We start from the raw sequence: 12017 nt of genomic DNA on the forward strand, positions 1-12017 counted from the left end.
AAGGAAAGAAAGGTGAGAGCAAACGCCCCTTTTGATGCCTTGGTGGGTCTGCTCATTTTGCTGGCTGGAGCTCGGTGGCTGGGGCAGCTGAGGATACGATGCACAGCTCAGCCGCTGAGCTTTTCCCTATAGAACTGGGGCCGAAGCTCCTAAGTAAGACCAGGCGTACACACCTGCCATAGGAAGAGAGAGATCTTCCCTGTTTGGGCCCGTCGGGATCTGCGCGTAGCGTCTTATTAATACCTCAGACGAGCTCAAAAGGAGAGGCCCTGCCCACCTGGCAGGCAGATTTTCTCCGGTTTCTCAATGGGGTCTAACGCCCAAAGGCATGAACGTGGCCACCTGCCTCACCCCCAGACTCACAGTGGAGCCACAGGAAATGTTGCAAAAGGCCAGAAGTCTTGCTGGACCATGCGCTGAACATGAGCCAACCACGTTATGCAGCTGCAGAAACAGCCAACCCAGTTGCATCAAGGGAAGTCAACTGCTAAGCTGATCAGAGGTCAGAGTTAGTGTTGTGGCCCCGACCCCCATGCCTATTCTGTAGTGGTCAGGCCAAACCTAGAATATTCTGTCTGGATTCTGGGCACTGCATTTAGGAAGGACACGGACGGACTGGCCTGAAGGATCCAAACAAGAGCCGCCACGGAGACCAGGAGCCAGGAAAGAGCAGCTGGCAAGGAGCTGCTGGAAGCAGCCGGTTTGCCCCGCCTGGGGAAGAGCCACCTGCTTGGTACCTGGTAGCCAGCCTCGCGTGTCAGAAGGGGGGCAGGTGGAGGGCAGGGCAGTCATTCCAGAAGGCAGGACAATTCTCCTAAGGGTCAGGGTGTTCAAGACCCAAAGAGGCTGCCTGGGGGTCAGTGGATGCTTCTTGGTCGGAGGTACTCAAGACACGGGGGGGAGGGGCAGGGGGGAAAATCTGTCCCCGGGGAATGCTGCAGTGAAACCAAGAATTTCTCCACAGGGCAGGAGGCCCAGCTGGATGATCCAGGATCCTTGCCAGCCCTTCCATTCTGAGGTCCTGGAGAAGCTCTGGCATCAAATAACCCAGAGGTCCCCGGCCAGAGAGCCCAGGAAGAGGCCCCTGTGGGTGCCCACCTTCGGCTGGGTCTTCCGTCAACCACAGGCAATGCAGGCCTCGCTTGTAAGTGGCCCATGCTGGCTCCGGGCCTCCCTGGGCTGCTGGAAAGGGAAGGACCTTCCTTTTACTCCCTCGGGCATCACCCCAGGCCCACTTGTCAGTGGGGCCGGGGAGGGGCCATGCCTTGACCCTCAGCAGCTCCCTCTCTGCAAGGGAGAGTCCCGAGAGGGGAGATGCCCTGACAGCTTCTCCCTTCCTTCCCCTCCCCTCCCCTGCCCGCCCCCTCCTCCTGTGTCAGAGACTTCCTCCCCCCCCCATCAGAAAGGGTATATTAGATCAGTCGTCCTTCTGCTTTCCTCTCACAGGACCAAGCTACCCACGGAGAGGTAAGTGCTCTGGACGAAGAGGAGAGAAGCAGCAGGGGCCCTGGGGACCCATGGGCCCCTCTGCCAGGGGCCCCGGTTGCTGGCAAGGCATCCTCGGAGGTTTCAGGGTGTTTTTTTTCTGCCTTCAAATTGGTGTTGGCTCCCGGACTCTCTCTGCACTTTCTTGGCAAGCTTTTCAGCCAGGCTTTGCCTAAGGCTGAGAGGGAGGGAGGGGCCAGGGTCCCCCAGCACAACCACCCAGGGCTGGGTCCCTCCCCTTGGCTCCAGGACCAAGGGGCACCCAGGGTCTGCTTTGCTTTTCTGGGGGAAGGAGACAAATGGATGCCCCAGTGTTCAGGGGCCGCCCCCCCATTCCCCCTCATCCCCACGCATCTTTCTGCCCACCGGGTGACTCCAGCCAGCCTCTTCCCCTCCCCTCGCAGAGCGTGTCCATGGCGGGGGCTCTGGAAAGAGGGGCTGCCCCCCCACCGCCCCCCTCCCCCGTTGCTGCTGCTGCTCCTTGAAATGGGCCAAAGGAGGGACGGCAGCATCTCCTCGGGAGGATTCTGGCTGTGCTGACCAGAACTGGGCTGGGCCCTTTCAGCAACTGGGCTTCTCAGTTGGGAGGGCCGAGTGGGGGCCCAGTGACCAGATGACCACCGGATGACCGTAGGCGAGGAGGGCTGCTTTGGGGCGGGAGGAGGCGGCTGTTCTCTTCCGGATGAATGTTTTTGTGCTCTGTGTGCCTGCAGACATATTTTAGCCTGTAATCTGGCAAGGGGTGGGGGCTGCCTTTTATAAATGCCCCCCCTTCCCTGGCAGGGTGGGAGCTTTGCCTGTGCCCTTTGCCTTCCCTTGAGAGGGGGCCCCTCCCTCTGGCCTCCCCCTGATTAGAGTCTGGGGACTGCTCAGCCCCTGGGCGAGACTTGGGGGTGATGCTCAAGGGAGGGGTTGGGTTAGGGGAAGGGGGCTTCCCAGCCGTGACCTCACAGCAGAACCTCTTGCCTTCCTCCTCCCCAGCCAGGCCAGCCTCCCACAGACCTCTCTTTGCCTCGCTTCACACAGATGCTGCTGGGAAAGTGGGCAGCTTTGCTGGCCGTGGCCATGGCCGTGGAGGCCGCGGCTGCTTTTCCCTCCTCACGTAAGTGCCTTCTTTGCCGGCTTTTTACCAGAGGGGCCAGGGAGGACCAGGAGCCAGATATCCTGGGTCCTTTGCAGGTGGCTGTGCCCAAAACACACTCCCTAGCGCCTCCCCCCCCAAAAAAAATTCCAGGGGTCTGCCCTTCTGACTTGAATGGAAAAGCCAGCATTACCTACCCCAGAAGTGGCGGGAAATTTCTGAAAGATAAAAAAAAAATCCTCCATCTAGGGGCAAAGAGGAGCAGAAGAGCTGAGTTTCTTTTTTTGTTCCCTTGGAGGAAAATTTGGCATTCCTGCCAGAATTCAATGAGGGTTGCAGTTCAGGTAGTGAAAATGAGCAACTCAGAGATTAGAGCCACAGGTACCGTGAGGGTTGGGGGGCAGAGGTTGGGGAGTGGGCAGACGGCAGATGGCAGAGCCTGCCCACTGCTTCCACACAATTGCCACAAGAGGGCAGCAGACAAGAAAGGGGTGGCCCTGCTCCCCCACAGGGAAGAAGCACAGAATCGGGGGGGGGGGGGTTGAGGGGGAGGCATTCCTGGAAGGAGAGGGGCAGCCAAGCCCTGCCCTGCGTAGAGTGACGGCAGAGGGGGTGCTGAGATGGGCCCTGGGGCTTCGGGGGCAGCATCCCATCCTCTGCTGCTCTGGAAAACACCCCCTAGGCTTTCCTCACAAAGCCCCTGCACCCCAAAATTTGGGGATGGGGATGCAGCCTAGGAAAAAAAATCTCTAGCCGCCACAGTAACAGCCCTGAGTGGGTAGCCCTGGAACCACTTCGGGGCTGAAAGCTGGCCAGCTGGGCAGGGCCCCTTCCAGCCCCACTGACTCTCCGGTTTGGGGTTCTGCCCTCAGTGCTGATTCGGAACGAATATGAAGACGTAATCCTGAAGTGCTCCAGTTCCCCTGGAGAACAAGTGGAGTGGAAGTGGAAGGGCGACACGCAGCAGGAGTCAGGCCGAGAGTTTGTCCTCTACAACCTGGACTTCCCTTTTGCCGGAAACTATTCCTGCTGGGACGGATCCCGGCTGCTGGAAAGCTTCCATGTGGCCGTCCGGGTTCATCACAGCTACTTCTTCAAGGCAGAAGGTGAGCGGGGAAGGGAGGGGAAGACTCCTTTGGAGGGGGGGGGCTCATTCCCAGAGCCGCAGCTAAACCCCAGCTTGGTCCTCTGCCCCATTTCCCTATCGGCCTTCTGGCCTGGCCTTCAAAGGGGGGGGGCAGGCCTGGGCTGCTCTTCTGTCCTTCCACCCTGCCCCCTTCCTGCAAACCCATCCCAAACATCCCAGAAAACCTGAGAAGCGCCTCCATCTTTGCTTGTAGGGAACATGGAGGGGGGGCAGTTTCGCCAGCCCCCCAGGGAGGACAGGAGCCCTTCCTGGGGAGGATGGGGGGATGGGGGGGGTCCCTTCCAGCTGGGGACTCTCTTTTGGCGCAGCTGCCTTTCCTGCTCCAGATTCAGATTGGGTGGGAGATGCCCCGGGGGCTGCAGCAGGAAGAGGGGCCTCGACTCGTCCTCAGTTCTTTTCCCCGGTTCTTGCAGGAGCAAAGGAAGAAGCGGCCATCAGCTGCTGGGCTACTTCGTACAGCGGCACCTTGAACTGTTCCTGGAAGTCTCAGAACCCGGCGACTTTTCTGGCCCAGCTGAAACGCAAGTTAGTAGCCCCAACCCTCCTTTCTCTTCACCGTGCAAGGAGCATCGCAGCGAGGAAAAGGGGGTCTCTGAGCATGTGGAGAGTCTCCGTCCACCACTGCTGCAGCCGGCGAGGGCTTCACTTCTGCCTTCTCTTTGCAGAGACACAGAGGCTGCGCTGTGCCCCCCCACAGAAGTGGCTCTCCTGGGGAACAGAGTGGTGGATATCCGGTTAAACAATTGCTCCTTCTGTCCTTACGCGGAAGAGGCGCCCCTCACGCCCCTCGTCTTGGTGCTGAGGGGGCTTTCTGAAGATGGCGGCGGCTACAGCGAAGTGAACAAGACTTTCCTCTTGCGGGATATTGGTATGGATGGCACCAGCCCCCCCCCCCTTCTCATGCAGGACCCCATCCCAGCCCTTGGAAGGCCCAACCCGGCGGTCTGCCCTGAGTCCGCCTGCCGTTGTGTCTGTTTCTCCCCCCGCCATACACACACCTCCCTCCTGCAGGGGGGCTCTTCCCCAGGCTGCCCCCCTGTGCTGGCAAGTGGCCTGAGGCCCCGGGAACACTGTCCAGGGCTGGCAAACGTCTAGCCTCGCCTTCTGTCAGGGTCCGCTTGGGCAGAGCATCTTCCGCCATAACTGACACCTCCTGCCTTAGGAAGGAAAATCTGGGGAGGGTCTTTTCAAGCCGGGGCCTCCTTGCAGGCTGGCTTTTCCACCCTTTGTGTTGGCCCCCGGAGGGAGGGGGCAAGGGTGGGGTGGCTGGACGAGGTCTGACAGGGTCCCTGCTCTCCTCGCAGTGAAGCCCGATGCTCCGGCCTACCTGAGGGTCACAGGGCAGAAGGTCTCCTGGGCTCCCCCGGCCTCCTGGGACCTGCCCGCCACCTACTTCCCCTTGAAGTACAACCTTCGTCTGGAGTCGGCTTCCGGCCACAAGGAGAACCACTTCCTCCTCGTGAGTAAACCTTTTGGGCTTATCGTTCACCACACTGAAGGCTGCTCAGGATATCACTGAGGGCAGAAAAAGCCTCTCGGAACCACAAGGTGTTCAACGGACTCGGCATAAACCCCGGGTCTTGGAGTGAAGCCGCAAACGGACTATGCTAATCCCCCACCCCCAGCAGCCAGCGGGCGAGGCCCCAGCTGACAGCCCCCAAGCAGAGACCTGGGACAAGCTGCCCAGCATCACACACACACACACACACCGCCAATATACTGCCACTGCATGGGGATGCTCTGCTGAGCTGCTGCAGCTCCTTCCAGGGCCGTGTTGTTGGCAGGGCTGCCTAAGGAAGCGGGATCTTCCTTGTAGTTGTGCAGATGCACAATGGGCGCAGATGCCGCCTCCGGGTCAAAGGGAGCAAGGGCACCCCATTGGCCCCTACACCTGCCCCCCTTCCCCTGATTCAGCTGGGCCCTCTTTCCGCTGCAGGCCGAGAAGGAGCTGACCACGGCGCAGAACTGGAGCAAGGCGCAGATCCGCTGCCAGGATCCTTTCATCAGCTCATCTTGGAGCTCTTGGCAGGAATGGAAGAAATGAGGAAATCAGCGGGAAACTGCCTCCCCTCCCTCTGCAGCTCTGCCTCCCCTCCCCTCCCCCACCCCTCCCAGGTGCAGACTAGGGGTCAGCCAAGAGCCATGGCAAAAAGCCTCTTTAATCCTCCCATGGCAAAACGCACCAAAAGGCTCTCCTATCTGCCTGAAGATTTGCCCAGTTGGGGGGGGGAGGAGAGGGGGAGGAATCACACACACACACACACACACACACACACACAGAGGGGGGCAGGCAGGCCTTGCACAGCATCAGGGCTCAGCTGCCTGTCTCAGAGTCTTCCCCTGTTGAACACCACTTCCCCCCAAACCAGCTTGGGAATCAGATCCTGAGGGTGTCCCTCCTCTCCACCCCAAGGGGTGTCGGAATCTCTGCCTTTCCACTCTTTGGGGTCCCTCCCTCTTGGAGAGCAGGCAGCCGATGATCAAATAAAGTTTGATTCTTAGCCTCAGCTTCTGCTCCTTCTAATTACTTGGAAGCCTGATGATGATGTGACCTAGTTGGGTAATGAAACGTCTGCGCATCGACCCCACGGTTCAGCCCTGAGCGGCAGAGATTCACTTCAGCTGGAATGGAACCAGCTGCAGGATTAGCATCCCTGGGCTGGCCCCAATGCCTCCACCCCACCACGGCCACCGCCACCCCATTGCAGGCCTGCCACTCTCACCCAGTCAAGGGCGTCTGCTGCTTTCTGCCAGGGCACCCCTTGCCAAGCCAGGAGCCCGGTGCAACAAAGCTTCTCTGCCCAGAGGGGACAGACTCCAGGGGCCAAGCAACCCCAGAGCCTCTGTCCGAACCGGGCCTCCTTCCCAGCCACCGTCCAGGAGCCAGAACCCTCGGGGTACGCAGAGCTGCAAGGGCTGGGGCAGCAGGCTTTTCAGAGGCTTGCAGGGAACCCCTAGTCCAGAAGTGGCACCAGCTCGGCTGTTCCCCTCACACACGTTCGAAGGGAACCCAGTTTAGCCATTCTATTTTTTTAATTATTTGTACAAGGATGTATTTAAGCAGTGCCATTTTCTGTAAAAAGGATACACAAATTGGCAACTGTTGAGGAATTTGCTTTTCTGTGTGTCATCTTCCTAGCAGAATTGTTCTAAATGGCTGCTTTTAATAGTGTGGTTTTATAGTATTTTATTTATCAAGTTTCTATACCACCCATCGCGTGTGTGCCTGTGGGTTGTTTACAAATAAAACAGTAAAAAGCTGTTTTGAAAAACAAGTTAAAAACCGCACTGAAACGAAGCTAAAAGGGAAAATTGAAACTTTAAAAAGGCAGAACAAGCACCTTTGGCCCACCAAACCCGCCCCCCCCCGAGGGTTGCCCAGAAGACGAATTGGGACGAGCCGGTTCCGTGGGTAACCTGGTCCCGTGCCATGGAGGGATAGAAAAGTCAGGACCAACACTTCAAATTGGAGCTGGAAGCAAACTGGCACCCAAAGCTGCTCACCTAGCGGGGGGGCGGGGGCGGGGGGGCTTCACCTGCAACCCTCGCAGCATCCAAACTGCTGGTTTGGCACCACAAACACCAGAGACCGTACACCTTAATTCTCTGCCCCAGACTTGGACAGGAAGGGAGGTGCCAGTGCACACCAGCAAGTCCTTCCAGCTGCCCATCCAGCATTTCCAAGAAAGCAGCCTCTGTCCAAGCCAGGTCTCCTTCTGCTCTCCGCAGGCCTGAAGGCTGCTAGGTCCTGTTTCCAGACCACCTGCTTTTCTGGCTCCTGCCCTGCGGAGCACCTTGGCCGGGCCCTCCTGCCCCCTTCTGCCTAGGTGCCTAGGAGCCCCCCCCCTTGCAAGGAATTCCTCCGGGGGCCCTCCGGACCTAGCAAGACTCCCAGGGCACCAGCAGCCTGAAAGGGATGGGATCCCTGCAAGTCCAGGCTTCTTTTCCTGTGAACCAAACCTTGGTGGCTCCCAGCCCTGCAAAGGTAAATATTACAGCAGTTTACAGTGTCAGCATGTTGCTCCCAGCAGCTGGAAGGAGGTGAGGCTGAGTCAACCTCCAGCCCACCACAACCTGGCTGTGGGCAGAGACGGCCTGCATTCTAACCGCAGAACCATCGATTTTATTAATTTACAACCTAAAGGCAATATTTTAAACAGCAGTGAAGAGCAAAGACTCTCAGTGGGTTGCCTTCATTTTGGAATTAAGAAGAAAAATGCCAACCTAAAGATTTTTAATAAAACACCAGAAAACTAAACAAGACTGTGTTTCAAGCAAGTTTTAAGTGGATAAAGGGGATAGATACTTTAGCAATCTGAATTTATTTTCTGATAAAAATGCTTTTCAAAATAACAAAATTAATTAGACAGATCTGATCTTCATGGAAATTTTGAATTTGAAAATAAATTGGAGAAAACATTGGCATGTAAATTGCAAAAAGAAAAGAAAGTGGTATTAAAGTTACAAGAAGGAAATACTGTAATTAGAGATGATGCAAAACTGCAAAAAGTGTTTCATCAGTATTATACTAGGGTACCTTATATAAAGGACCAGAAATATCCTTGGAAAAAGTGGAAGAATAATTTAGCGAAGACTACAGAGAATCAGAGAAAATATTTGAATGGACATATAATAAGGGAACTCTGTGAAGTTATTAATAAAACTAAAACAGGAAAGGCACCTGGTAGATGGGTTGCCAGCCTCTTAGTATAAAAGTTTTGAGGATGAGCTTTTAATTTTTACAACAAACAGTTAATATTATTTCACAGAATGGAAATATTCCTACTGGAAAGATTCCTAATAGCTGGAAAGAGGCTAATATCTACAGAGGCACAAGACTGACTAGTGAAAAAAATATTGATCAATACCTTTATTGAATAACGACCATAAATTGTTTGTCACAATTTTGGCTGAAATATGGGAGATAATTATACAGGACTTTAATCATGAAAATCAATGCAGTTTTTTATCTAAAGACTATCAGAAATGCTTTGGATGTTCTGGAGAACCAAAAGTACATCATGAAAAACAAGCAGCACTGAAATTCTTAGATACAGAGAAGATTTACAATTTGAATTGGATTTTCTTGTTTAATGTTCTGGAAGATATGAATCTCGAAGATAATTTTATTAAATGGATAAGATTGATTTATACTTCAAAGAAAGCACTAATAATTGTTAATGGGAAACTAATGAAAACCCGTGAGAGTAAAAAATGAGCAAAACACGGATGTTTGCATTCCAAAGTTTTGCTCGTTTTAGTACTTGAGGTATTGAATAGAGATATAAGGCAGGAGGAGAGTTAATCACCAAACTTAAGATTAAAAATGAAATTTATGAAATAAGGCCTTTGTGGTTGATTTGGTGTTAATTTTGGAAGATCCACTAGAAAGAGGTAGACACATGAATGGGAAAATGTGGTATGTAAACAAGTTTTAAGATTAATAATCAGTACATGAAGATGTTAAAATATAAAATTAGAAGATCAAATAATTTTTTTAAGAAACAATACTTGGATATTACTAGGATAATATGTCAAAATAATTATGTTGCAACCTGGAAGGACATATTAAGATGGGAGAAAATAAAAATGTAACTGTTGGACAGAATCTTTCTGATAAAAGTGAACGTTTTGCCTAGAATTATATTTTTATTTCAAACGATACCTTTTTTGACTACTGATATATGACAAAAAGATACGTGTAAATTTGTATGGCAAGGGAAAGTATAATATAATATGTTAAGTATAAAATGTTACAAGATGCAAAGGAAGGAGGAGAATTAGTTCACCTAAATTACTTGTTGTTTGGTCTGGATAAAACAATGGGTGCTGCTGAGAAATAAGAGACTTTTAAAATTAGAAGTTCATGATCTGAGGCCTGGAAAGCAAAGATACCGATGGCATAATAAAGTTAAAATTAATGTGGGTTTAAAAAATCATTTGATTAGACATGTCATATTGAGAATTTGAAATATAATTGTGCACCGATTATGAACATGTAATTCCTAAAATGTTCAAACTTTTGTTGAAATTTGAAACAGGAATAACAGAAAAATGTATGAGCTAAGCATGTTGCTTATAATATACAGGTGGATCCATGGGAAAATATGTGGTTAAAAGGACAGAATTTTCCATTTTGTTATGATCTCAAAGAGAATTTTTATAAAATGATGTATGATTGGTATATAACATCAGAGAAAATATTGAGGATGTATAAAGGCACTTCAGATAAAATATATGTGGAAATGTGAACTACACAAAATGACATTTTATCGTGCTTGGTGTACATGTAAAAAATCTTAAATATTTTGGGCTGAAATGCATTCAGAGGATTTTAAAGATCAATATTCAGTTGGAACTGGAACTTTTCCTTTCAGGATTAATAGATAAACAGAAAAAAATGATGGAAGATTTTTTTTCAATAAATGATTACTGTGGAGAGACTATATATGAACAAAGATTTGACTCTACCCACTGGGGAAGACTGTTGGTGAAGTTGATAGGCTTTGCTGAAATGGATAAATTCTCTGAATAGTAGAAAAGGCAGAGTGTCTACACGTATTGGTGACTGGAAGGCTTTGATTGCATAAAAATGAAGAAAGGAACTTTTTATGATTAGACAGGAGAGATGACAGAAAGAAGAGGGACATGATGTAATTTTAGAGAGAGATTAAAATATAATTGTACTTATAACTGCTGTGAAGAATATTGGAAGCCATTTCTTTGTATCTTTATATTTTTCTTTATATCTTGCTCTTTCTGTCCCATTTTTAGTTTTCATTTCTCATTGCACTTTTATGTTGCTCCTTCCTTTTTCAATTTGGTCTGTTTTGATGTAATTTATTGTAGTTCTTATTACTGTTCTTAAAATGTTTACTAACATATGTAATAATAGAGAACAGTAATTGTCTTTTCCAGCAGGCACAAACATTCACACAGAACCTGCAAGGCGGGGGGGGGGGAGGCGGGGGGGGCAGATAATCCTTCTGGTGAAAAGGGGTGGGCCAGCCTGGTGTTGAGCCTTCCTGGCAGAGGGCCCCCCTCCCCAGGTGCTCCACTCTGCCCTTTGTGGCGCAGAAAAACCTCACAAACACAACGGAGGCCGCACTCTCCCCCACCCGGCTTCATCCCTCTGCCTAACCGCATCAGAGCCAAACTGACCTTAAAAGGGAGGCGACACACATAAGCCTTCCCTCCTCCATCAGCTGATGACTTCAACATCCCTTCACAAGGGGCTTCCCCAGCTGGGCTGCCCTCTCGAGGGTCACTTTTGCCCAAACGCAACCTCACCCCTCCCCACCCAGGCACCTGGCCAGGACTTGCCCAGCTTCCCCAGACTGGCTGGCCAATCTGGAATTTTCCACCTTGTAGCCCTCAACCTCTACAAAAGTCTTGGCTTTTCCATCGTTGTGGTAGAGCAGGAACCCAGTGGCCGATCTTTGCAATACGCAGAGTTCTTTTTCTCCTCCTCCAGACTGAATCCACGGCAGCCTCCTCCGGCGTGAAAAAGCGCCCGGGCGCCTAAAAGCCAACGGCCGGTCCTCGTAGCCTCAAGAAGGGCAGGCCGGTCCCTGCACAGAGCGGTGGGGCTGCAGAGAAGGGCGCCGGGTCCCTGCGCACCTGCCCTGGTACCAGAAGGTGCAACCAGAGGAGGGGGCCTGAATGGAGGAGGCGGTGTTGCTGCTCCAGGCGCTGAGCCCCCTGCCCAACCGGCCGGTGCTGCGAGCGATCCTCACCTGGCCGCGCAGCAAATGTGGACCGACGCCACTTTCCCGCTGTAAACAAGGAGTTTGTTGTCTGGACGCCAGGGGGCGCACCGGCGCAAAGCAACTCCGCCTGCTCTGCGCGATCCCTCCAGCGGCCGAGGTCAGAGCCCGCCCCAACCCCCGGAACGGGCCCCGGGCCCCGAAGTCCTGCCTTGCTCCCCAGAGGAGCTCCGTCGTGGCTCCTTCTCCAGGGCCCACGGGGTCAGCCTTCAGGTCACCAAGCCTGCTGGGGGGCCAATGCCAGCCCCCCCGGGAGAGGCAAAGCTCACAAGGAGAAATACCGGCTGCCCCGGGCCCTCCCTCCCTCCCGAGCCGCGGCCCAGCCAGGGGCAGCAAAAGCAGCTGCGGATTCCCAGAGTGAAGCCGGACGGAGGGCAGAGCAGAGACTCTGAAGGCAGCGGACTCCATGCTGGCGGGACGGGCTTTCTCAGAGGTCCGGAGGGAGGGGGAGGAGCTCGCGTCCGGGAAAGAAGGAAGCCCTCCTGGACGCGACTCCGGGCTGTCTGACTCCCGCCGCAAAGACGGCGACATTAGGAGC

General features: G+C 52.8%; 1 protein-coding gene across 1 annotated transcript; it reads left to right on the top strand.

Annotated features, from left to right (window-relative positions):
- On the top strand, window positions 1-6216 carry IL12B (interleukin 12B). Its single transcript, XM_081333228.1, has 9 exons — window positions 1-12; window positions 965-1144; window positions 1447-1467; window positions 2467-2587; window positions 3439-3672; window positions 4127-4238; window positions 4379-4581; window positions 5018-5172; window positions 5650-6216. Exons 2-9 carry the CDS (start codon window positions 983-985, stop codon window positions 5755-5757), a joined length of 1116 nt encoding a protein of 371 aa, XP_081189354.1. The 5' UTR covers window positions 1-12; window positions 965-982; the 3' UTR covers window positions 5758-6216.
- Window positions 6217-12017: the final 5801 nt, after the last annotated feature.

This window comes from Vipera berus, assembly GCF_964194415.1.
Source record: "Vipera berus genome assembly, chromosome: 7".
Classification (NCBI taxonomy): domain Eukaryota; kingdom Metazoa; phylum Chordata; class Lepidosauria; order Squamata; family Viperidae; genus Vipera; species Vipera berus.